This window comes from Lontra canadensis, unplaced genomic scaffold (assembly GCF_010015895.1).
Source record: "Lontra canadensis isolate GAN:19392208 unplaced genomic scaffold, GSC_riverotter_1.0 scaffold36, whole genome shotgun sequence".
NCBI classification, from domain to species: Eukaryota; Metazoa; Chordata; class Mammalia; order Carnivora; family Mustelidae; genus Lontra; species Lontra canadensis.
Window position 1 is genome coordinate 4,011,635 of NW_022631030.1, and position 25,263 is coordinate 4,036,897.

Here is a 25,263-nt window from a genome sequence, read left to right on the forward strand (position 1 = left end):
TTATTGACAAATCTTTATTCAGATCTACCCCTTATAATCTACTTAGGATAAATTCCTAGAAGTGGTTATGCAGGCTTAAATTCCTCTTTAGGCATTTGATATATTCTGCAAAGTTGCCCTCAAGAAAGATTTATCATCTCTGCTCCCAACAGCAGTGAATGACAGTGCCTGTATCTTTACACACTAGTAAGAATACTGATGTGTTTCTGTGGTCCTGGTATTATGAATTTGAATAGGATGGGAGGTGTGGAAGAGAAGGCAAAAGATTGGGAACATTTCACAGTTTGCATTGAGATGGGGATGATTATGTGTCAGGAGAAAGCAAGACTTCCAGTTTTCTTGAATTCTGTCATTTCACGACTGCATAGAGAATTGCTCAGAATTTTGAACAAATTTATGGAATTGGCTTTAAAAATAAATAAATAAATCGAGCACCCAGAATATGGGGCTTTAGAGTTGGACAGACCTAGATTTGCCTGTAAACACCACTTTCTACCTGTATGACTCTAGGCAAGTAGTTCAGCTTTCCTGAGCCTCAGTTTCTACAGCATTAAAAGCTACCTGCTGGTACATGCCTGACAGGGCTGATGTAGAGGAGGGTAAGGTGCTCAGCATAATGCTTGGGACGCCCTAAGCACCAAATAGACATTAGTTAACTACTTGTTTCTGTTCTTAGTGGGGAGAAATACAACTTAAAAATAGGCACTACTGGGGCACCTGGGTGGCTCAGTGGTTTAAAGCTTCTGCCTTCGGCTCAGGTCATGATCCCAGGGTCCTGGGATCGAGCCCCACATCGGGTTCTCTGCTCCATGGGAAGCCTGCTTCCTCCTCTCTCTGCCTGCCTCTCCGCCTACTTGTAATCTCTCTCAAATAAATAAATAAAATCTTTAAAAAAAAAATAGGCACTACTGCAGTGTTAAAAGCTTGGTTAAGTGCTCTGCTAAGTTTGTGGGGAATTTCCTTTCTCTTTAGGGGGCCAGATTTTCACAATCAATAATCAGCTAATTGCTTCCTCCTGTTTCACTGTAGCTTTGGAAGTTGGGCTCTCCTGTATGTGGAGACCTCTGAGTACATTTTAAGATTTTATTTGTTAGAGAGGGAGAGGAAAAGAGCACAAGCAGGGGGAGTGGCAGGCAGAGAGAGAAGCAGGCTCCTCAGTGAGCAGAAACCCCCGTGTGGGACTCGATCAGAGAACCCTGGGATCATGACCTGAGCCGAAGGCAGACGCCCAACCAGCTGAGCCATGCAGGCGTCCTTCTGAGTTTATTTTAGACTGACTTTCCTGTTGCTAAAGTGGAAACTTCTGCTAGCCCTCATACCGGCTAAGAGAAAAAAAAAACAAAAAAAAAAAAAACCTTTCAGTATTCCGGAAAATGGTTTCTACCCCGAGAGCCAGATGAGAAAAAACAAAACAAACTGATAGAAAATAAAAGCTTGCAGCCAGAACAAGAAGTATTCCTGTTTTGCTCCAGTGGATATAACTGTTCTGTACATCACGGACAGCAGTTTGCTGAAGAGGAAAAGAGGCCATGGCTAGGCACTCCTTGATTCTGAATTGTGATCTCTTTAATTTCAAGCTGAAGACTTGAATTGCTTCTTTATCTCCAGTCCATTCAGACCTCAAGGTCTCCATATGCAGAACTATAACTGAATTAGTACATCATTTTCTGTGCAGTTTGCCTGCTTATCTTCCTCACTATACTGAAGTTCCTGGACTTAGACAAGTATAAGAAAAAGATAAATCCTTGTTTATGTTCTTTTTTACAATTTATTTATTTATTTATTTGACCGAGAGATGGCGAGAGAGGGAACACAAGGAGGGGGAGTGGCAGAGGGAGCTCCCTTGGCAGGGAGCCTGATGCAGGGCTCAATCCCAGGACCCCAGGATCACAACCGAAGCCAAAGGCAGACACCTAATGACCGAGCCACCCAGGTGCCCCTCCTGTGTCTGTTCTGACAAGTATAGCCCAGCTTCACGCTTCAGAAAAGTGTCTAATTAAGGGTTAGGGACCGGAAGAACTTTGATGTGCTCACCCAGGGAGAGTCACTTGAACCTCTTGGAGACTCCGTTTCCCACCAGAGATAATGATACTTCTGCAAATGGTTGCTATGAAAAGTCCATAAAAAGAGAAACCACCCTGTTATGTATAATTCATTATATAAAATTAAGGACTGGTTACTGTCAGACCTTTCTTTAAAAATTTTTTTTTAATTTATTTATTTGACAGCGTGTGCATGAGAGAGCACAAGCAGAGGGAGCAGCGGGAAGAGGGAGAGGGAGAAGCTGGCTCACTGCCAAGCAAGGGAACCTGACTTGACGCAGGGCTCGATCCCAGCACCCTGGGATCACAACCTGAGCCAAAGGCAGACGCTTAACCAACTCAACCACCCAGGCATCCCTGTCAGTCCTTTCTGTGTCTGTCCCTCGTGGTGGTTAAGCTCCCTAAAGGGCAAGAATCATGTCTTGTTCATATTTACATTCTGGGCAGTTAGTACAATTGCAGGAATAGTGAGTACTTGATACATATTTGTCAAAAGGAGGAAAGGAGGGCGCCTGGGTGGCTCAGATGGTTGGCCGTCTGCCTTCGGCTCATGATCCTGGGGTCTTGGGATCCAGTCCCTTATCTGGCTCCCTGCTCATTGGGGAGCCTGCTTCTTCCTCTACCTCTTTCTCTCTCTCTGTCTCTCATGAATAAATCTTAAAAAAAAAAAAAAAAGAGGAAAGGAAGGAAGGCAGTAAGTCTGAACAGGTGCAATGGATTGTGAATCCCTGCCTTCATACCCTTGTACCCTCATAAATAGGACCAAATGGACACAGGCTTTACCAGGTTTAGGTATCCTAGGAAGACTCTGGGCCTCTGCCATTGGACAGTAAGGGGAGCACCCAAGTCAAGAACAAAGATGCCCCTCTGCTGTTCACATCTCTGCATTCATGTTACTTCTTTATTTTATTGAAAAATGATTGATATACAACATTGTGTTAGTTTCAAGTATACACCCTATCAATTTGATACTTAGATACGTTACAAAATGGTCACCATGTAAATCTAGTTAACCATCTGTTGCTCTACAAAGTTTTTATATTATTGACTATATTCCCTATGTTGTACATTACATTCTTATATATGTATTGTATAAATACATTTTAATCCCTTTACCTGAGGCACTTGGGTGGTTCAGTCTGTTGAGTGTCTGGCTCTTACTTTTGGCTCAGGTCACGATCTCGGGATGGTGTTCCATGCTGGGTACAGCGCTCAGGCCAGAGTCTTCTTGGGACTCTCCCTCTCCCTCTGCTCCTCCCCCTGTTTGCATGCTCTCTCTCTAAACAAAAATAAAATCTTTTTTTAAAAGATTTTATTTATTTATTTGACAGAGATCAGAAGTAGGCAGAGAGGAGGGGGGAAGCAGGCTCCCCGCAGAGCAGAGAACCCGCGATGCGGGGCTCGATCCCAGGACCCTGAGACCATGACCCGAGCCGAAGGCAGAGGCTTTAACCCACTGAGCCACCCAGGCGCCCCCAAAAATAAAATCTTAAAAAAAAGACAAGGGGCACCTGGGTGGCTCAGTGGGTTAAAGCCTCTGCCTTCGGCTCGGGTCATGATCCCAGGGTCCTGGGATCGAGCCCCACATCGGGCTCTCTGCTCGGCAGGGAGCCTGCCTCCTCCTCTCTCTCTGCCTGCCTCTCTGCCTACTTGTGATCTCTGTCTGTCAAATAAATCTTCAAAAAAAAAAAAAAAAGACAATCCCCTTTACCTCTTTCACCATCCTTCACCCCCTCTCCTCACATCCTCACATTGCTCCTTTTTTTTTTTTTTAATGTAAGTTCTGTGTCCAATGTCAGACTTGAACTGATGACCCCAAGATCAAGAGCCACATGCTCTACCAACTGAGCCAGCCAGGCACTCCCCACGTTGCTTCTTTTAACATCTATTATTCATAGTCTTAACAAATGAAATACACACAATATCCAAAAAATTTAAGGAATGGTACAAAATATACTCAACAGATGAAAGAGAGTCGACTCCCCATTTGTGCTTCTGCCTATGGGTTCAGATCCCGAAACTGTGACAGAGGAAAGAAATCTGAGCTGGACATCAGGAAATCTATGTGAACTAGACAGTTTCTTCTTCTCACTTATCCCTTTAGCCAATGGGGCACTACCTTTTTTCTCAACCAGATTGAGGAGAGGAGGGGGTAAGGGGAAAATGATCCACATTCATTTCTTCATCCAAACGAATATCTACCAGCTCTGTTAAGCCTGGTTCCTGGTCAACAAAACACAGCCCCCACTCTCTGGGAACTCCTGGTGGGAACAAAGAGTAAAATAGTCTGGAAATAAAAAGCAGTGGGGGAGAGGGGTGCAAAACAAACTCCACAAATACTAACCACATGGTCACTTTTTCACACGTCCGTATTATCTCAAAATGACTGTCACTCCTGTACATAGCTCCTTGTGACACCAAACTGTACACCTACAGTTTTCCATGCGAACAGTTGGTTTAGCCAGAGATGGAAATGGTGGGTGGCCATAGAATATCTTGGACACTTGCCACTTGTTAAATCACTTGGCTCTCAGAGCTAACCCTTCCAGGCATTTTCCCTGTGTTGGGCTTATGTCCCATACCCTCCCACTATAGAAAGGGAAAGAAAGCCCACGTTCTTGAGAGTTCCTGCACCATGAGTATTTTCTAGCTTCGTTAAGAAACATATTCTACGTGTCTACTTCATGCCACAGACTCTAACAGAGGGACACAAAAACGAATGTAAGACTCTGTGTTTCGCAATCTGTATCTGGTGGCAGATGCAAACTTCTAATTTTAGTTCTCCGCTCCTACAGCTGAAAAGCCAGTTTCATATACCTTCATTCATTTATGCCTCAAAACAGCCCTGGGGGATCAGGACATAATGCACTTAAGCACAGTAGGTTACAATTCACAAGGCGCCTGACATTCCTCACCTTTTTTCCTTAAAGATTTTATTTATTTGAGAGGAAGAGAGAGTGCAGAGTGAGGGGTAGAAGAGGGAGAGAGAATCTCAAGCAGACTGCGCTGAGCCCAGAGCCCCAGCCGGGGGTCGATTCCACGACCTTGATATCAAGACCTGGGCGGAAATCAATAGTCGATGCTTAACCGACTGAGCCACCCAGGCGCCCTCATAGGTCTCATCTTGATCCCTCGTTGTCCATGCATTTAATAATGGAGGAACCTGATGCTCAAAGAGGTGAAGGGTCTAGCACTTCAGAAGCATTTTACCCAGTGCACGTAGAGAGCCAACAAATTAGCAACCGGAGGAGCGAGTGAGTGACCAGCTAGCAATCCTACCTCACGCGGGCCCCACCCACCGGCCTGGGGAAGCGGTCACTCGGACTTCAGGGCGCATGTGCAGTCTGGCTCCAGGAAGCGGTCCTATCACGTGATCCTTGCGCGCCTCTCACATGACCTCTCTCCCAGAGGCGGGGACCTTGGGCCAAGATGGCGGCTTACCTGCAGTGGCGGCGCTTCGTTTTCTTCGACAAGGAGCTGGTGAAGGAGCCGCTAGGGAATGATGGGGCAGCTCCTTCGGCTGCACCTGCCTCAGGACCCGCTGCTTCCAAGTTCCTCTGCCTCCCTCCCGGCATCACTGTCTGCGACTCCGGCCGAGGGAGCCTAGTCTTTGGAGATATCCTTCCTCTGGAGCTGTCTGTTCCCTTCCCAGATCCCTGAAGAGATCCAGCTGGGATGGAATCTGTCGGGCATAGGGGTTCGTGTTGCGTGCCACTTTCCTTTAGATGGGTGCCCAGTGCTCCTTCTGCGGCTTGAGGGAAGAAAGAAGGAAGTCCATTCTCTTAACTTGTTACCAACTGAGCAATCCTGGGCAAGTCACTTAACCTCCCTGGGCTTCAATTTACTTATCTGTGAAAAGGGTATGAAATACCAACTTGGCAAGGTCGTTTTTAAAAAAGATTTTATTTATCCACTTCAGAGAGAGAGAGAGAGAGAGATATCATGAGAAGGGAGGTCAGAGGGAGAGGCAGACTCGCGGTGGAGCTGGGAGCGTGATGCGCGACTGGATCCTGGGACTCCGGGATCATGCCTGAGCCCAGGGCAGTGGCTTAACCAACTGAGCCAGCCAGGCCACGACAAGGTTATTTTTAAGTGCGCAGAATGATGAATGCAAGTAGGCTTTACAAGATGAACGTGTTAGATGTCATTACCTCCCCTGCCTAGATCGTGGGCAAGGAGATAAATGAAAGTGAGAGTTTGTTGCTTTTTTCTTGACAGTGTTGGTACTAAACTCTGGCCTTCTTTTTCACCCTTTTAAAGATAGGGACTTTCCAGAGATGATATGTGGGAAAATCCTTGAAAATTTTAAGGAGTTGGATGTATGTTAGTAGTTATCTGGGTTCTGGTCTAAATATATCTCCTTGGAAAGGAGGCTCCTTGACTATTTTGCACATATGGAAGGCCAAATCTGGTTCTTGCCTCGCTCCCTACAGCTGACAGGCTTCCAAGCCTACAAACTGCGGGTGACACACCTGTACCAACTGAAGCAGCACAATATTTTGGCATCTGTTGGTGAAGATGAAGAAGGCATCAACCCCCTGGTGAGTCCTAGAAGGGAAGTGGGAAAGGACCAGAAGACTAAAACGATTGTTGGAGGGGACTAGCATTCACACATCTGAGGTGTGTTCACAGGTAAAGATCTGGAACCTGGAGAAGAGAGATGGTGGCAATCCACTCTGCACCCGAATCTTCCCTGCCATCCCAGGAACAGAGCCGACAGTTGTGTCTTGTTTGACTGTCCATGAAAATCTGAACTTTATGGCCATCGGTAAGCAGAAGGCAAACGTAACGCTCCGTGATTCTTTACAGATTTTTTTCAGAGTTGCTCTGCACCTTGTCTTCATTGTTTTAATGAGATCATTTTGTACTGAACTCAGGCCTTTGAGATATTAAAGTTTGGAGTGGGAAAGCATTCAGTTTTGTTCTTTGAAAAAGAGTCCGTGAGTACCGATTTTTATGTTAACCACTGGGAAAACTGGGTATGAGAAGAAAGTTTGTCACTTCCAACAAGTGCCTCAAATGGTCTTTTTCCCTTTCTGTGCTTCCTGATCTTTTCAGTCTCAGTGAAGTGCTGTTTCCTACTCTCCTACAGGGTTCACAGATGGCAGTGTTACATTGAACAAAGGAGACATTACCCGGGACCGGCATAGCAAGACCCAGATTCTGCACAAGGGCAACTATCCTGTAACTGGGCTGGCCTTTCGTCAAGCGGGAAAAACCACTCATTTGTTTGTTGTGACAACTGAGAATGTTCAGGTATGAGTTAGGGGCAGGCAGGGGAGGGTTCTCCATTGCTCAGGGGCCTAGGGTAAGGAAGTGACAAGAAAGGTAGGATTCTTAAATTTTTCATCGTGTAGCCTTGAGTCATTTGCTCTGCTTAATATTTTATTTCTTCATTTAAGAGATGAGGAAGAGTCAGAATTAGAAAAAGAGCTAGAGCTTATAGTTAAAGACCTGAATTTTCTTCCAAACTTGTTAAGTGACATTCAACAAGTTGCTTTACTTTGCTGGTTCCTTGTGCTCTTCTTATTTCTAACAGCCTACTCTCAGGAATAATCTTTTGGTAAAACAGTACAAGATTATTTTATTTCTAATGGTGGCAGGATTCCATTAGTAGGTAGTGATAGTATACACATAGGAAGGCAGTGTGGTCCTTGCTTTCTCATTCATATATATATATATATATATATATATATATATAAATATATTCCCCCCCCCAAACAAAACCTTAGATTTAGAGATTTAGAGAATTAGAGAGTGTGCACACATACGCAAGCATGGAGCATGAGTGGGGTGGAAGGAGCAGAGGGAGAGGGAGAAGCAGGCACCCCACAAAGCAGGGAGTGCAACATGGGGCTCGATCCCAGGACCCCGGGATCATGACCTAAGCTGAAGGCAGATGCTCAGCTGACTGAGCCATCTAGGCACCGCACCCCGCCGCCACCAGCTTATATATTTAGTAGATGGGTGATGGTTAATGGACAAAGCAAACAGCCAGAGAAAGTCTTAGGGTGCTGTGAGTTAGAGAGAGAGCCAGTGTGGAGTTGGGAATACCTTTGGGAAGGCTTAGATGCCCGCTCCTGAAAGGGAGCCCGTTAACTCCTTTCTTCTCACAGTCCTATATAGTTTCTGGAAAGGACTACCCTCGTGTGGAGTTGGACACCCATGGTTGTGGCCTTCGCTGCTCAGCCCTAAGTGACCCTTCACAGGACCTGCAGTTCATAGTGGCCGGAGATGAATGTGTCTATTTGTACCAGCCTGATGAACGTGGGCCCTGCTTTGCCTTTGAGGGCCATAAACTCATCGCTCACTGGTTTAGAGGCTACCTTGTCATTGTCTCCCGTGACCGGAAGGTTTCTCCCAAGTAAGGACTCCAGGGAGAAGGAAGAGGGTGTAGGGCTGTCCTCGTTCCCCCAAATTCACATGATTTTAAAATCCTAATGCCTGCATCCTGTCAATCTCCTACTTTGGTTTTATGTAAATTATGCTTATACCTAGATTCACTTGTAATGTTTTTACTGAAAAAAGTATTTTTGCTACAGATGTTTGCCAAGCAGCCCTGGTGCACTAGAATGCTCCAGAGAATTTGGAACTGTCTTTTTTTCTTTTTTTTAATTCTTCCGTCAATATAAATTGGGAGGAGGGACAAGGAAACAAGTAGTAGAGAAGTTGGAAAGGGCTGGGTGTGCAGGATATGGTATTTTTATCCTGAGCAACCTGAAAGGGGCGGCAGGGTCTTCTGCATGAGGGAAGTGATCCCTGTCAATGTTCGTTTTCACTCAGCACTAAGTGTAGCATCTCGTTTTTACCAGGTGCTAATTATGTTAAACAAATGAGTGTTCGGACATTCTTAGTTGTTTAATCTATTGCTTATGTTAATCATAGGATCCTGAAGGGTAAGATCTCTTCCTAGAGCTGCCCGTGCAATGCTGCACTTACAGAATGTGCTGCTAGAGGGGCCGAAGGGTGGTCTGTCGGGGGTGGAACAGGCAGCACTAAAGTTGTGATGTAAGGGGTTGCTGAGACAGAGCGGTTAGAAATACCTGGTGCTTTTTCTTTTCCACACAGGTCGGAGTTTACCAGTAGGGACTCACAGAGCTCCGACAAGCAGATTCTCAACATCTATGACCTATGCAACAAGTTCATAGCCTATAGCGCCGTCTTTGAGGATGTAGTGGATGTGCTTGCTGAGTGGGGCTCCCTGTACGTGCTGACGCGGGATGGGCGGGTCCACGCACTGCAGGAGAAGGACACACAGACCAAACTGGAGGCAAGGCCACCAGGTTCCCAGAGCTGGCCACAGGCACCCAGACACAGCTGTAGGAACAGGCTCCCCAAGTCACCTTGGCCAGGGTGTTTCCCTCCCTTTGAGGCACAGCCTTACCCAGGTCCCTTAGGGCAGAATTACAAGGTAAATGACCTGGGATGAGATCTTAGAGGACGATAATGGCTAGGAGCCCGAGTCCATTCTCGGGGTCTGCTCTTTCTGCCGAGAGACTTGCGCGGTAAGGCAGTGTTGGTCTTGGGAGTATCTGAGAGGTCGTCCCCTGTCTGGGATCTAGGCCGGCCAGAAGTCCGGGACTGTCTGGCTTGTGTATTGTAGGTGCATTGTGGGAAGGTGTCTTCTCTGGATGGCTTCTACCAATTTTTTAATCTCTCCCCTTCCAGATGCTATTTAAGAAGAACCTATTTGAGATGGCCATCAATCTGGCCAAGAGCCAGCACCTGGACAGTGATGGCTTGGCCCAGATTTTCATGCAGTATGGGGACCATCTCTACAGCAAGGGCAACCATGATGGGGCTGTTCAGCAGTATATCCGGTCAGTCCTGGGGTGCTTTAGGCTATAGCTCTGCATGCAGCCAGACAGGCTAACACCTGGGCTTCAGTGAGGGGAGCAGACTCACCAGGAACCACCTTTTCCTTCTGCAGGAACTGGGATGGCCTTGGTGAGAAGACAGTACGCTTAATTGCAAAGGGTTAAATATTACATGACCAAGATACAGTTGAGCCAATGAGTTTTAAAGTTGAACCTCTTGTTTTATACTTCAGCCTGGCCTTTGTTAATATCATTTTGGGAGCAGCCAGGGGCTCATTTGGTAGAGCATTCAGTTCTTGATCTCAGGGACATGAAAACAAGACCCACGTTGGGCATATAGCTTAGTTTAAAAAAAAAAAAATTGTGTTTTGATCTGATTTTTTTAAGAGGAAAGGATATTCATCTCTTGGCTTCCACAGTTTCTTCTCTTGGTACTAATTCTTGGGATTTTCTGCCCTAATAAGGGGTTTGGGGGCCCTGTCTAGCTCCTTTCCCTACCTTTCTAGAATTCCTGTTTTCAGCCAAGTTTAAGAATCAGTGCTCTGGAGCCTTGCTTTCTCACTTGGTCCATAATCCAGGAGCATTGGTATCATCTGAGTCTTTGTTAGAAATACAGACCGAGGCCTTACCCCAGACCTCTCGAAACAGAATCTGCATTTTTTTTTTTTTAAAGATTTTTTATTTATTTATTTGATAGAGAGAGAGATCGCAAGTAGGCAGAGAGGCAGGCAGAGAGAGAGGGGAGGAAGCAGGCTCCCTGCTGAGCAGAGAGCCCGATGCGGGGCTCGATCCCAGGACCCTGGGACCATGACCTGAGCCGAAGGCAGAGGCTTTAACCCACTGAGCCACCCAGGTGCCCCAAAACAGAATCTGCATTTTAAGAAGACCTGCAAGCGATTCCTATGCACGTGAAAGGTTGAAAAGTACACTGATGCAGATACTGTGTGATGCACGTGTCTCTCCAGAACCATTGGAAAGTTGGAGCCGTCCTATGTGATCCGCAAGTTTCTGGATGCCCAGCGCATCCACAACCTGACCGCCTACCTGCAGACCCTGCACCGGCAGTCCCTGGCCAATGCCGACCACACCACCCTGCTGCTCAACTGCTATACCAAGCTCAAGGACAGCTCGAAGCTAGAGGAGTTCATCAAGGTGTGGGGGGTGTTAGTGGGAGAGTCCCTAAGGGTCCCACTGAGCATGAGGTAGCGCTACCAGGGCTTGCCCTTCAGCAGATGCTGGGAAAGGAAGGAGCTGACCTTATGTGGGGACCAGGATCCTCTGGTCTATAAACTGGGAAGAGGAACAGCCTTTCCTGCTAGTTCTCTCCCAGCTCCCCTCTTGTTGTTTGATGCTTGGACTTGACGTAGTATCTAAGCTCGGAATTAACATTGGGAGGTCCCTGAGTCCCCACAGGAGTCCCTGAAATAGTAGGGGCAGAGGAAGACTTTGGCTCTTAGAGACTTTCTGAGAAGAGGACATAATGTTCTAAAACAATGGGCTTTATTTATTTGCTTTACTATTATTGGTCTCCCAGCGACCTGGCCTTGATTTTATTGTTATCTAAAGAATCTGGGAGCACCTGCCTAGCTCAGTCAGTAGAGCCATGTGACTCTCGATCTTCTGGGTTGTGAGTTCAAGCCCCACATTAGGTCTAGAGATTACTTAAAAAAAAAAAAAAGAAAAAGAAAAAAAAAAGAAGAAGAATCTGGTCTTAGAATCAGATGCATGTTTCCTCTCCGTTCCCCAACCCCCTTTCTGTGAATGACTGTTTCATGTCTCTCTGGCAGACAAAGAGTGAGAGTGAAGTCCACTTCGATGTGGAGACAGCCATCAAGGTCCTCCGGCAGGCCGGCTACTACTCCCATGCCCTCTACTTAGCTGAGAACCATGCCCATCACGAGTGGTACTTAAAGATACAGTTAGAAGATATCAAGGTAAGTGAGACAGAGACCTGTTCTTTTGCTAGGACATTCTTGGAAAGATGAGAGTGCTTCCTGGTGGGTGAGGCAGGAGCATGCGCTTCCTCTGCCCGTTACCTCTCTCCAGAATTATCAGGAAGCCCTCCGGTATATCGGCAAGCTGCCTTTCGAGCAGGCTGAGAGCAACATGAAACGCTATGGCAAGATCCTCATGCACCATATACCAGAGCAGACGACCCAGTTGCTGAAGGGGCTCTGTACAGACTATCAGCCTAGCCTCGAAGGTCGAGGTGATCGGGAGGCCCCAGGCTGCAGGGTGAGACCTCAGGAAGAATGGCTTTTGGACATCAGGGATCACCTGGGGGGCCTCAAGGAGACCATGCCCATTCACTCGGCCTCCTCCCTCCCCCCTCTTCCCCACCCCAGGCCAACTCTGAGGAGTTCATCCCCATCTTTGCCAATAACCCTCGAGAGCTGAAAGCTTTCCTGGAACACATGAGTGAGGTCCAGCCCGACTCACCGCAGGGCATCTATGACACGCTTCTGGAGCTTCGACTGCAGAACTGGGCCCACGAGAAGGATCCCCAGGTGAGGTCTGGCAGATCTATGGTGCTCCTCTTCCACCTTCTGTGGTGGCCTTTTGCCACCTTCTTTAGACCAATAACACCTCACCCCCCGGGGGGCTGAGTGGTCCCTTGTGAAGAGGCGGTTGAAGAGGTGGTTGATTGGGCTTGTCGCGGAGACCCTGTGGTTCTGCCCTCTGGCCAGCAGCACGCTTCTCCTTCCTTAGGTCAAAGAGAAGCTTCATGCAGAGGCCATCTCCCTGCTGAAGAGCGGCCGCTTTTGCGACGTCTTTGACAAGGCCCTGGTCCTTTGCCAGATGCACGACTTCCAGGATGGGGTCCTTTACCTCTACGAGCAGGGGAAGCTGTAAGATGTGGGCCAAGTTCGAGGAAGGGGGAAGGGTCCCCGTGACTGGGGATGGCTGCTGAGTGTGCCCTGCCCCCACCCCAGGTTCCAGCAGATCATGCACTACCACATGCAGCACGAGCAGTACCGGCAGGTGGTGGCCGTGTGCGAGCGCCATGGGGAGCAGGAGCCCTCCCTGTGGGAGCAGGCGCTCAGCTACTTCGCCCGGAAGGAGGAGGACTGCAAGGAGTACGTGGCCGCTGTGCTCAAGCACATTGAGAACAAGAACCTCATGCCGCCCCTACTAGGTGCTTGAGAGGACGGGGTAGCTGGGCCGAGGGGGCTGCGGGCCACTGACAGCTCTGGGCAGAGGCTCTTGCATTCCATCTAGAGGGTGCCGTGGGCTTTATTGTCTCCTTTCCTTCCCGACCCAATCTCAGTGGTGCAGACGCTGGCCCACAACTCCACAGCCACCCTGTCTGTCATCCGGGATTACCTGGTCCAAAAACTGCAGAAACAGAGCCAGCAGATCGCACAAGATGAACTCCGGGTGCGGCGGTACCGAGAGGAGACCACCCGCATCCGCCAGGAGATCCAGGAGCTCAAGGCGAGGTACTTGGCAACTGGATACGTGCAGAGGCCCAGGGGATGGCCTCGTTCTTCACTAAATACTTTTCGTAGAGGGTTATGTGGAGCGTGTTCAGACATTTCATTCTTTGAGATCTGTCTTAACGGAGGAATTCCAAAGAAGGGTTTATCCCATAGATCATTATTTATTGGGCTTTGGAGAATGTTACTTGTGGCAGGTACTTTTCTTTCTATAAGGAGTCTGTGTTTTGTTTTGTTTTGTTTTGTTTTGTTTTTAAGATTTTATTTATTTATTTGAGGGAGAGAGAGAGAGCAAGCGAGCATGAGAGCAGAGAAGGTAAGAAGGAGAAGCAGACTCCCCATGGAGTTGGGAGCCAGATGCAGGACTCAATCCCAGGACTCCGGGGTCATGACCTGAGCTGAAGGCAGTTGCTTAACCAGCTGAGCCACCCAGGCACCCCAGGAGTCTGTGTTTTACTTTTCCTAACAACACATCTAAGTTGTGGTTGGAAGCCATCAGAAGTAAAAAAACAAAACAAAAAAAACACCTTGGCTTTAGAAGATATAGGAAGTGGATAATTATAAGTATTTGTACTGTACATTAGTCTCCTACTTTTAAGTTTTAATCTGCCCTTAACATTATAAAATATTTATTAGAGAAGAAGAGTTTTTTCATCCCACAAATATTTACTGCGCCTCTGTTACGTTTCAAGCACCGTTCTTAACAACACAGACAAAAAGCCCTGCTGTATGGCGCTTGCAACGTAGAGACAGAAACAGACACTGAGTAAGCAAAATATTATGTTAGATGATGTTAGGGTCTAAGGAAGAATTGAGTTCAGGAATGGGAGGAGGGTGCAGAGCGTGTGTACGTTCTCATGTAGGGGATGGCCAGGAAAGGCCTCACTGGAAAGGTCACATTTGAGTAGAGACCTGAAAGACCAGTATAAGCGCCCAATTATGGAATGACTAAGTCTCAGGAATGAAAGGCACAGCATAGGGAAGAGGACTAGTGGTGTGCTAATAGTGCTGTGTGGTAACAGACAGTAGCTACCCTCGTGGTGGGCGCAGCAGGACACAGACTCGTCAGTCATGGTGTTGTACACCTGAAACTAACATGACCTATGTCAGCCATGCTGCAGTTTAAAAAAACAAAGATATGCAGGACAGTTTAGTGGTAGTTGTGAAAACTGAAAGTGTTAGCTGGCCTTGCGGGGTGCTGAGACTCACTGCAGGCCCAAGGCAGGGTGTCCTTATTTGACTCTCTGTTGGTGACAAGGGCAGGGCCTTGCAGTCCCTTCCAGGGACCTCTCTCTCCTTGTTGACTCCAACCACCTTCTCTTTGCTCCTGGCTCTTGGCTCTTCTCTCACTCTTTGCCACTCACTTCTGGTCTCCCTTGCCTCCAGTCCGAAGATCTTCCAAAAGACTAAGTGCAGCATCTGTAACAGTGCCTTGGAGTTGCCCTCCGTCCACTTTCTCTGCGGTCACTCCTTCCACCAACACTGCTTTGAGAGTTACTCGGAAAGTGATGCCGACTGTCCCACCTGCCTCCCTGAAAACCGGAAGGTCATGGATATGATCCGGGCCCAGGAACAGAAACGCGATCTGCACGATCAGTTCCAGCACCAGGTGGGCGTGAGTGCGTGGTTAGCTGCCCCACTCCCTGAGCCTCACCGGAGCATCGGCTGGTTTCCTTCTCTCACTGAGGACTGGGAGACCCACAGTTCTGATTCTTCTCTCTCTTTCCCTGCAGCTCAAGTGCTCCAACGATAGCTTCTCTGTGATCGCGGACTACTTTGGCCGAGGTGTTTTCAACAAATTGACTCTGCTGACCGACCCTCCCGCGGCCCGGCTGACTGCAAGCCTGGAGGCTGGACTGCAGCGGGACCTGCTCATGCACTCCAGGAGGGGCACTTAAGCAGCTCGGGGGGCGAGGTGTGAGAGTGGGGGTGCAGCAGTGGAGACTAGGGGGACAGAGGCAGGGCTGTTGCACAGGAGTCAGGCACACGTGCCCAGGACTACACCCTGATCCAACACCATAGCCCTCAGGAGTAAAGGGGACTTTCTTTTTCTCCTTCCTTCTTTGGCCAGCCCGCCATTCCTCCTGTTGACTTTTTGAGCAGTGTGGATCATTCCAGACCAGCGGGGGAGGGCACCTCAGCAACCTCTGAGTATGAACAATAGCTGCTTTATTCTCTCTCCAAGAGCACCAGGCTGTGCTTGGGTCCTTGCTCCCAGAGTCTATAAATAAAAGAATATAATAGTTTGGGGGTTGAAGGGTTTATTCTGGGGACTTCATGGTGATTCGTAGCTGTGCAAACTGTACCTTTCCTCTGCTCTGGAGGACCCCTGCTTCCTTTCCTGCACAGTTCCTTGAAGACCGTGTTGGACAAAACCTCATTCCAGTAGTGGGTGGAGCCTGTGGCACCTGGTAGACTTTGATTTAGGAACCTCTGCAAAAGGCCTGATACCCTTCTGCTCCAAGAGCAGCCTGGACCAAGGTACCCAAAACAGCACCCGCTCTGCAGCCTGGCTGGTTTCTGTGGCTCTCGTGTCAATCACATATTCAAGCAGGAGGCAGACTCTGGTGGGGATCCTGGAGTTGAGGCCTGCCTTCCCAGCGGTAGGTTGGTGTCTTGCTGGATTTAGTACCAGATGATAAGCAGGATAAAGAGTCCTTTGCCCTTGACTAAAACATTTATTTCCAACCTCTTCAAAGTTGCCAACTGAAGTTTGTGTTGCTAGGTGTCTGCCTATAATTTGCATTACACTGCCTGTCAGAAAATTGCTCTGGGGCACCTGAGTGGCTCAGTTGGTTAAGCATCAAACCCTTGGTTTTGGCTCAGATCTTGATTTCAGGGTTGTGAGTTCAAGCCCTACATTGTGTTCCAAGCCCAGCATGGAGCCTACTTAAAACATTTTTTTAAAAGGAAAACTGCTCCTATGGGGCTGCTTAGCCCAAGAAAGTAACCTTGGACATTGTGCTTTAGGTAGTATTCAGAAGAGGTAGAGTACACTATATTTATCGTGGCTAAAAATAGAGACTTTGGGTCAGCTGACCCAAGTTTGAATCCTAGTTTGATTTAGAGCATCTCTTACCTCCTCTGAGCCTCAGTTTCTTCATCTGTACATCAGGAATGAGAACACCTTCCTCGTACAGCTGTTAACGAAGGCCAAAGGAGCAATCGGGTGTCCAGTTCTTTTGATAGTGGTTAGCCCCCTGGGTGCTCAGTACATGGTTATTAATACTGTTAGTGGATAAAGCACTTTTCCTAACACGCCCTTTCCCACTAACATTAATAAAGTGTTGGCACTCCCTCTTGAGTTATTTGTCTTTGATCTCTGAACCAGTTTCCTCAATTAAAAAGTAGGAATGTTTAGCCTACTTCGGGGTTGTAGCGGAGCTAAGTTTTAACGGAACCAGGGGAGCACCACATAAGCTGCACTCATTGGTTGTGCCACAGCTAGGAGAGAAAGCTGTAGCATTCCGGGGGGCCAATTTTCTGGAGCACCCTCTTGTTTGGAGGTGGCTAATCCAGCCGAAGGGGCGTGGACGGGGCTCAAGGACGCGTTACTTTCAACGCAGCATTTTAGGGTTAATACTCTTCTCCTTTCGGGCAGGGCTCACTTTGGCTTGACTATCCCTTTGGGTGGTGGTCGGGGTGGGGGGCTGCACAGTTTGCTCTGTGGGTGAATCTGGGGAGCAAATCTTAGTCACTGACCATCAGCATTCTTTGATTCAAAATGAGGTGTATGTAAAAGAAATGAACAGTGAGGCCCGGGTCTCAAGGTAGGAAGACTGGACCGGACGGCAACCCACCGTCCCCACTAGCCTGACGGAGCAGAGGCGGTAACAGGTGGGTAAGGTCGTCTCTGTCGCAACCGTTCTAATTCCCGCCCCGAGGGTGGTCCTCCCGGCTGTGGGCGGGTGCCGGAAGTGACGCAGAGCCCTGAGTCTGAGGCTGCAGGAGGAGCTCGGACCCGCGTGCACCCGCTGCCCGCTGGCCGGGCCCTCCGGCTCCCCCGGCTCCCGGGGAACCTCGGCGGCACCCCGCACCGGACCTGCCTCCCGAGCACAGGCATGTCTGGCAACGGCAACGGGGCCGCGACGGCGGTGAGTACTGAGCCGGGGACTCTCGCAACTTCGCCGTTCCGGACTGGCGGCCCAACGATTGGCTCCAGGTTGCCACCCTCCGTCGTCTATTGGTCGGAGCGACTATCCGTCATTTTTTTGTCGAAACAGTTTTTAAAGGGCCAGTAGCTGGGTTGCCCTTAGGAAGGACAGGGAAACTAGGTGAGCGGTGGGGGCGGGGTTAAGAGCGGAAGGATCGTCTGGAACGAAACCCCCATTCCTGCGGGCATCTGGGTGGGGTTCCGCCGTGCCTGGCATCCACGGCCCTGACCCAACCCAGGAAAGTTCTTCTCCCCCAGACAAGGTGCTATTCCCGGGTCCCTTTCACAACGAGACAGGGCCGAGGCGGGATTCGGCCACCTTGGGAATCTGTTCCAGTTTGGATCCCGAGAGGAGAGCGTACCCGCAAGTCCCCCAACTGCACACAAACATCTTGGAAGTGCGCCTTCTTCCTTTTTTTCTCTTTTAGAGGTCACCCAGCCCCAGCCTACTCTCAAGGTCCCCAGCTGAGACACACCTTTGGGTTACTGTGGTGGGCGGCGCCCTTGAGTCTTCTCCCTAGCTCGCAGCAGGACCTCTGGACTTGCATAGATGCAACTAAAGCGGGTGGAGGCCACTGCCAGTCTGAGATAAGAAAGAGATGTGGCAGCTGCTTATCTCCCGACGTGCAGCCTGCCAGGGAGGAGAGGGATTTTTTGCCATTGCGGACTTTCTTGAGCCCTGGACGAGGAGTAGGAAAATCTGGATTCTGGCTCCAGCTCTTTTCCCATTATTAGCTGTGTGACTCTGGGCAAGTCATTTCACTTCTTAATTGCTCCTGTAACATAGTTCCCAAGATACCTGCCCTGTCTACCTGATAAGAGTTTTCATGAAGATTAAAAGTAATAATTCTGGCATATACAGGTTTAATAAATATTTTTTAATGGAATAAAATATGCCATGCAGAATCGATGCAGTTAAAGGATTATTTCAACCTAGCAGTTTCTGGGACCTTAGATTACTCTCTGTGGGCTCCCAGTGGCCCAGAATTTTAGGGGCCATGTTTAGCATTTCAGGCCTAACCTGACTGGCTCAGGGTCCATAGGGTTTATTTATGGGAGAATTGATAGCAATGCTGTAGACTAGGGTCCAGGAGCAGCCAGCTGTCACATCCTCCAACAACAGAGGGCCCAGAGGCTTGCCTGCAAAGCACCTCCATGGGATGAAGATCTCAGAATAGGGAAAGTTGACATTATGTACAGTGGCTACTCTCTGATCTAGAAAGAGATAGGACCGCAGACTGAGGCACGCAGTTCTACCTGCATGGCACTGAACACCTTTGTCACAGGTGCCTTGGCAGGAAGAAGAGGTGTGTCCCTTTGAGTTCCTAGCTTGGTCAGCGACGTTCCAATATTTCCGGTTGGTGCGACCAGAGGTCGCACTCAAGGTGAATGGACGTTAGGCAGCTTAGCCTTTTAAGTCTTGTAGAACATCTGAGGCAGAAAATACTAGGGTCCAAACCTCTTCATTTTATAGATAAACAGATACTGAGGAGAGGATGCGCCAAGGTCAGCCTGCCAAGAGGCTAAGCAAGACTCTCCGTAAGATCTGTTGACCCCAATCCTTTCTGTTGCGTTCTAGCCGGATTATGGGATCCGTGGTGTGGCAGCTGTGGGGTAGCTGTTCCCATCAAAGTGGCAACATACCTGCGCCTGCTGTGCTGTGGATACTGAACTTGTCCTCAGTGACTCAGCTCACAGTCTCGGCGGCCCCAGCTGCCCTGCCCCTGTCTGCTGAGGGAGCCTCCCTCCCTGTGGCCGGGCTGATGGACCTTATCTCTTTACCCACCTGGCTGTGTGCAGCACTCCACCAGGCTTAGCCAGGATGGGCCTCAGGGCTCAGTGTCCGGTTATTAAAGCAACAGCAACCGTGGGTCCTGCTGGTGCTTCCCTCAGGTCTCTGTTTCTTTGGATCCGTGAGGAGGGCAGAAGGTTCTGAGGAAGGTAAAGGGACCTGTGTCGGAGTATTTCCCCACACCAAGGTTCAGCAGGCCGCAGGCCAGGGGCTGAGGTCCTTTTCTTCCAGGCCCGTGATTCTGGTTCTTGGACAAGGTGTTGAAGAACACAAGGAACAGAGGGGATTGTGACTTGGGAATTTTTTTTTTTTTTCTGCAGGAAGAAAACGGCCCAAAGATGAGAGTGATTCGTGTGGGTACCCGAAAGAGCCAGGTTAGTACAGTTACCGGGCAGAGGAAGTTGGTGGGAAGAGTTCTGTGCTGGCGGTATCACAAGCTGGGGGGCCCAGAGGGTTAATTCCCAGGACCTCGGAAATGGAAGATAAATGGGGTGGCTGGGTTTTAAATCCCATGGAGAATGGCATATTGCATTCTGTGGAGAGAGGGTTGGGGTACAGAGAGCTCCCAGACCAGACCCCTCTCCTTCCCAGGTAGGCATTCAAATCCCTCTCTGAATTCCGGCTCCTTCAGTATGTCCCTCACCCAGTGAGGGTGTGAGCTCTGGGTAGTGGCAGGGAAGGATAGGACTAATCGGAATGTTTGCCCCCAGCTGGCTCGCATACAGACAGACAGTGTGGTGGCAATGCTGAAAGCCTTCTACCCAGGTCTGCAGTTTGAAATCGGTGAGTTTTCTGGACAGGAGAGGAAGCTAATGGGAAGGAAGCCCTTCTGTCCCCGGAGAGGCAAACACAGCATTTCTGGCTTTCCCTAGGCTCAAAGCTTCATCCCATTGCCTCTGAGAATTTTTTTTTTTTTTAAGATTTTATTTATTTATTTGACAGAGCGACAGCACAAGCAGAGGGAGCAGCAGGCAGAGGGAGGGGGAGAAGCAGGCCCCAGAGCAAGGAGCTTGATGTGGGGCTCCATCCCAGAACCCCTGGATCATGACCCTAGCTGAAGGCAGACACTTAACCCATTGAGCCACACAGGCGCCCCGCCTCCGAGTGTTCTTGGCTCTCCCCAGTTGGAGGGCCATTTCCTCCTCTGAACACTTCCAACTCTGACTTGCTGGGCCAGCCGGGCGTTTAACACCTCTCCTTTGGTCTTTCTATTGGGGTGTTTAGTCCTCTCCCTAGCTCATTACATTCCTAGAGGGCAGGGGTTGGGCTATATGTGCCTCTGCATCCACAGTGCTGGGCTCAGGAAATACTGATCAATGAGCTTCTGGTTGGTTCTCTCCTCAGTTGCTATGTCCACCATAGGGGACAAGATTCTTGATACTGCACTCTCTAAGGTAACATATTCCCCCCAATCCTTTTCCCTCCCTCCTCTTTCCTTCCCCCAAGAGATTCACTCTGGGGCGCTTTCTTTTTTCTTTCTTTTTTTCTTTTTTAATTATTGTTTTAAAATATTTTATTTATTTATTTGAGAGAGTGCGAGAGAAAGAGAGCATGTGCACAAGGGAAGGGCAGAGGAAGAGGGAGAAGCAGCGCTTAGTCCCAGGACCCCAAAATCATGATCCAAGTGAAAGACAGAGGCTTAACTGACTGAGCTTACCCAAGCACCCCTTATTTTTTATTTTTAAAGATTTGTTTATTTAATTGAAAGACAGGAGCCTGGGAGGGAGGGGGCACAGTGGGTGGGAGGGGCAGAGGGAGAGGGAGAAGCTGACTCCCTCCCTGAGCAAAGAGCCGAACATGGGGCTCGATCCCAGGACCCCGGGATCATGACCCCAGCTGAAGGCAGCCACTTAACCGACTGAGCCACCCAGGCGCCCCCCTCAGGCTGTTTTTTGACTGGCAGATTGGAGAGAAGAGCCTGTTTACCAAGGAGCTGGAACATGCGCTGGAGAAGAATGAGTAAGTGAAAGACAGTTCTTACTCAGTCTCTTGCTAGGACCCCTGTGCACATCACACCTGGCTATCAGCTAGACTGTGGGGCTTCAACCTTTGGATAGGCTAGAGGGAGGCTCATATGTGGGTTTCTCAGGCCTCAGAAAAGGGGAGTGTCCTGGTTCTGAATCATCTGGCTGCCTGGAAGGCAGGATTGGCTGGGGAAGGGGGACAGAAGGGAGGGTGCAGGGCTCAGGGTCCCGAGATCTTGGGCAGGCCCGCTTCCTGATCTGCTCTAAGCACACCACTAAAGTAGAGGTGGGCATAGGTGGAGGAGGGGTGGGAGCCTGCTGCTGGGAACTCTTCTTCTTGCCTCCCTCTTCCATCTCTCTAGAGTGGACCTGGTTGTTCACTCCCTGAAGGACCTGCCCACCGTGCTTCCTCCTGGCTTTACCATCGGGGCCATCTGCAAGTAAGAACAGTGAAGTCGGGCATGGGGTTGGGGGAGGCATCATGTTAAGCTCTGCTTTTCCCTTTGGGACTCTGCCCTGTGCCTCTAGGACCAAGGAGTGTCAGGCATGGCAGGAAATTGAGAACATGCCAGTTAGTTGGTTATGGAGAGAGCCTGGAAGTGACCTGCACTGAGATCTCATCCTCATTCTTTGACTTTCCCTCTGTCTCCAGGCGGGAGAACCCTTATGATGCTGTTGTCTTTCACCCAAAATTTGTTGGGAAAACCCTAGAAACCTTGCCAGAGAAGAGGTGAGTGGGGCCTGGGTAAGCATCCTGGTGGGACATGTGCAGATGGTGGAGGGCCGGGAGCAAGAGGAGGAAATCTCGGGTTAAATCTCATTTTAAACCCTCTGAGCAGTGTGGTGGGAACCAGCTCCCTGCGGAGAGCGGCCCAGCTGCAGAGAAAGTTCCCACACCTGGAGTTCAAGAGCATTGTATCCTTTCAAGGAGGAAGGGTGGGTCCAGAGGACCCAGGGAGTCTTGAGAGCAAAAGGAGCTTCCAGAGGAAGTGGGCATGGGCCAATGGAGTGTCTATTCTCCAGTGTCTGCCCTGTCATCCATCTACCCATCCATCCATCCATTCATAATCCTTTCATATTTTCTTAGCCCCAGGCCAGTGCCTGGCACTGGGGGTAATGGTGAGCAAGACCAACGTTGTCCTTGCTTATAGAGTTTTACATTTTTGTTCTGACAACAAATGAGCATTGGTAATACAGAGTGGTACTGAACAGTGATTACTTGGGAAGGGGGGGAGGAGGAGGGTACTTCCCTTTTATTTCATATTCTACTGTATTTTGATATTCTAAGCATATCGAGTGTTTTATAAAGCTAATTTTCAAAATAGTATGTGTTAAGCACTCCCATGCACAAAGTAGGGAATTCTCTGGAAGCTTCTAGCTGGAACGTCTGTAACAGACTTGGGGGTCAGGGAATGTTTCTCGGAGGTCTTATAACCTTGTCAAGTTAGTTAACTTCTCTGTATCATTTTCCTCATCTGTAAAATGGGAATAATTAGAATACCTACCTCACTGGGTTGTGGAAATTAAATAGGCGTAGGTAAAGCACTTTCTTTTTATTTATTTATTTATTTTATATATATTTATTTTTATTTTATTTATTTGCCAGAGAGAGAGAGAGAGAGAGAGCGAGCGCACACACAAGCAGGGGGAGCAGCAGAGAGAGGGAGAAACAGGCTCCCTGCTGAGCAAGGAGCCCATTTCAGGACTCTTGATCCCAGAACCCTGGGATTATGACCTGAGCCGACGGCAGACACTTAATGGACTGAGCCACCCAGTGAGTCCCTATAAAGGACTTTATCAGTGTCTGGTGTGTAGCTCAAGTGTAATGAAGTAAATGTTAGCTGTAATAGGTAAGCAGAAGACCAAAGGAGAGATGTTAGATATAGAGAGACTCAGGCAGGGGGAGTGGTGTGAGGCTTGGGACTGCCCAGTGCTTGTGGTCCTTAGCATCTCCCCACAGCGGGGAAACCTCAACACGCGACTTCGGAAGCTGGACGAGCTGCAAGAGTTCAGTGCCGTCATCCTGGCCGCTGCTGGCCTACAGCGCATGGGCTGGCAGCACCGGGTGGGGCAGGTAGGGGCTGTCCCTGTTCCATCCCCAGTTAATCTTCCTTTTCCTGCCTGTATTCTCTTTCTGAACACCCTACCTCAAACAGTATAAGCAGGACATGGGTCCCAGGCTGTGAAGACTGGGGATCAAATGTCAGAGTCCCACTTTTGCCTATTTAGGCTTTCTGTGTGGTAGGGAAACCCCCTCTCACTACTGTCTGCTTTTAGCCACCCCCATCTTCACCCTTCTGACTGCCTATTCTGCCCCTGCAGATCCTACACCCAGAGGAATGCATGTATGCTGTGGGTCAGGTATGTTTGACCAGGGAAGCCATGTGTTGATGTGCCCTTTCTTCTGCTGTCAACCAAAAAGCTGGTCTCCTAACCTTCTGCATCTGCATCTCCTGGCATGAACATTTCTAGGGAGGGGCAGGCCTTGGGAGGCTTCTGGGCTGAAAGGGACCATGGGGAGCAGTTAGAGGTGGGCTGGTTCCTGTCTTCACCTCCATTGGTTGGGGAAAGATTAGGCCTGATATCTTGGGGTTTCTCCATCAGGGAGCCCTGGGCGTGGAAGTCCGAGCCAAGGACCAGGACATGCTGGATCTGGTGGGTGTGTTGCATGACCCGGAGACTCTGCTTCGCTGCATTGCCGAGCGAGCCTTCCTGAGGCATCTGGTAGGGTCCATGTTCCACCGGTGGAGGGGTGGGGACTTGAGGAGTTGGGAATAGTCGAGGGGGAGACTTCTCATATTAATGCACTCATTCTTGAATGTATGGATAGGACCCAAGTCTGGGCCCCTGCCTGTCTCAGTTAAGTCTTCTGAGGTCTCTATCTCTGACGGCTCTGGCCACGTGGTGCTGTTGAGTCCCTAGCTCACACGGAGAACTTCTCATTGCAGGAAGGAGGTTGCAGTGTGCCAGTGGCGGTGCATACGGCTATGAAGGATGGGCAAGTATGCAGGGGAAGGTGGGAGGGAAGGCTGTAAGGGAACACCGTGACGCGTTCTGTGCATCTCGAGTTGCCTGCAAGAGCCCGGGTTTCTAATAGTTCTCTTAGACTATGCTGAGGTAACCTGTTTTCTTTGCCAGCTGTACCTGACTGGAGGAGTCTGGAGTCTAGACGGCTCAGATAGCATGCAAGAGACCATGCAGGCCACCATCCGGGTCACTGCCCAGGTGCCAAAGCTGGAGGGTGAGGGAGAGGGGGAGAAAACAGACCTGCCTGTTACCTCCTCTTTCCTGCTGACCAGATCCCACCTCCTTCCCTCACCTAGCAGGAAGATGGCCCTGAGGATGATCCACAGCTGGTGGGGATCACTGCCCGGAACATCCCACGAGAAGCCCAGCTGGCTGCTGAGAACCTGGGCATCAGCCTGGCCAGTTTGTTGCTGAACAAAGGAGCCAAGAACATACTGGATGTTGCACGGCAGCTTAATGATGCCCACTAACTGGTCTGTGGGGCACAGGTGCCTGGGTCGCTATTGTTCAGTGCCTACCTACCAGCCCTCAGTGCCCCATCCTCACCGCTACCTGGGGAGTGATTACCCCAGGGGATTGAACTGCAAAGTCAGAGACTTGCCTCACCTTGGGGCTGTGGGGAGTGCCTTGCCTCCACAGTAGGTGGGGGTTTCATCTCTTTAGAGAAAAAGTTCAAGCCACGGCCTTCGAATGTAACCAACTCAACTAATAAACCAGCTCTCAAGGTGACTTTGTTTTTGGTGGGGTTGCAGGAAAGATAAGGACAGACACAAAGCCTGTACTCTTCAGAGGTTGGGACCTTTGTGCAAAGTTCTCCTGGAATGTTCTTTGTTCCTGCCACAGTTCTCATTTCAAACAACAAATGGTCTCCCATGAAAGAGTGGTGATCGGAGAAACCTAGGACTTGCCCCTCTCCAGCTAGCCCATATGGACATCCGATAGGTGGGCCATATATCAAGGAGTCCCCGCCCCCGCCCCCGCGCACCCCACCACCTCAGGATAGGAGTCTACAAAGTCGCCAGTGCTACGAC

At 49.4% G+C, this 25,263-nt stretch overlaps 2 protein-coding genes across 4 annotated transcripts; both read left to right on the forward strand.

Annotated features, from left to right (window-relative positions):
* The first annotated feature begins 5,393 nt into the window (after positions 1-5,393).
* On the forward strand, positions 5,394-16,598 carry VPS11 (VPS11 core subunit of CORVET and HOPS complexes). Its single transcript, XM_032868691.1, has 16 exons — positions 5,394-5,658; positions 6,435-6,583; positions 6,675-6,810; positions 7,135-7,298; positions 8,159-8,406; positions 9,111-9,312; positions 9,711-9,862; positions 10,825-11,011; positions 11,647-11,793; positions 11,906-12,094; positions 12,205-12,366; positions 12,569-12,708; positions 12,793-12,995; positions 13,128-13,299; positions 14,683-14,905; positions 15,030-16,598. The coding sequence occupies exons 1-16, from the start codon at positions 5,472-5,474 to the stop codon at positions 15,192-15,194; spliced, it is 2,826 nt and encodes a 941-aa protein (XP_032724582.1). The 5' UTR covers positions 5,394-5,471; the 3' UTR covers positions 15,195-16,598.
* Positions 16,599-17,206: 608 nt separating this feature from the next.
* Positions 17,207-24,961, forward strand: HMBS (hydroxymethylbilane synthase). 3 transcript variants are annotated; one of them, XM_032868692.1, is made up of 14 exons: positions 17,207-17,390; positions 19,562-19,615; positions 19,952-20,024; positions 20,586-20,635; positions 21,145-21,200; positions 21,568-21,645; positions 21,858-21,935; positions 22,045-22,120; positions 23,166-23,279; positions 23,528-23,566; positions 23,810-23,929; positions 24,154-24,207; positions 24,344-24,430; positions 24,529-24,961. In XM_032868692.1, the coding sequence occupies exons 1-14, from the start codon at positions 17,358-17,360 to the stop codon at positions 24,700-24,702; spliced, it is 1,086 nt and encodes a 361-aa protein (XP_032724583.1). In that variant the 5' UTR covers positions 17,207-17,357; the 3' UTR covers positions 24,703-24,961. The 3 variants fall into 3 exon arrangements, with proteins under 3 accessions (XP_032724583.1, XP_032724584.1, XP_032724585.1); XM_032868693.1 differs by having other exon boundaries at positions 24,532-24,961; XM_032868694.1 differs by lacking the exon at positions 17,207-17,390 and adding an exon at positions 19,369-19,390.
* Positions 24,962-25,263: the final 302 nt, after the last annotated feature.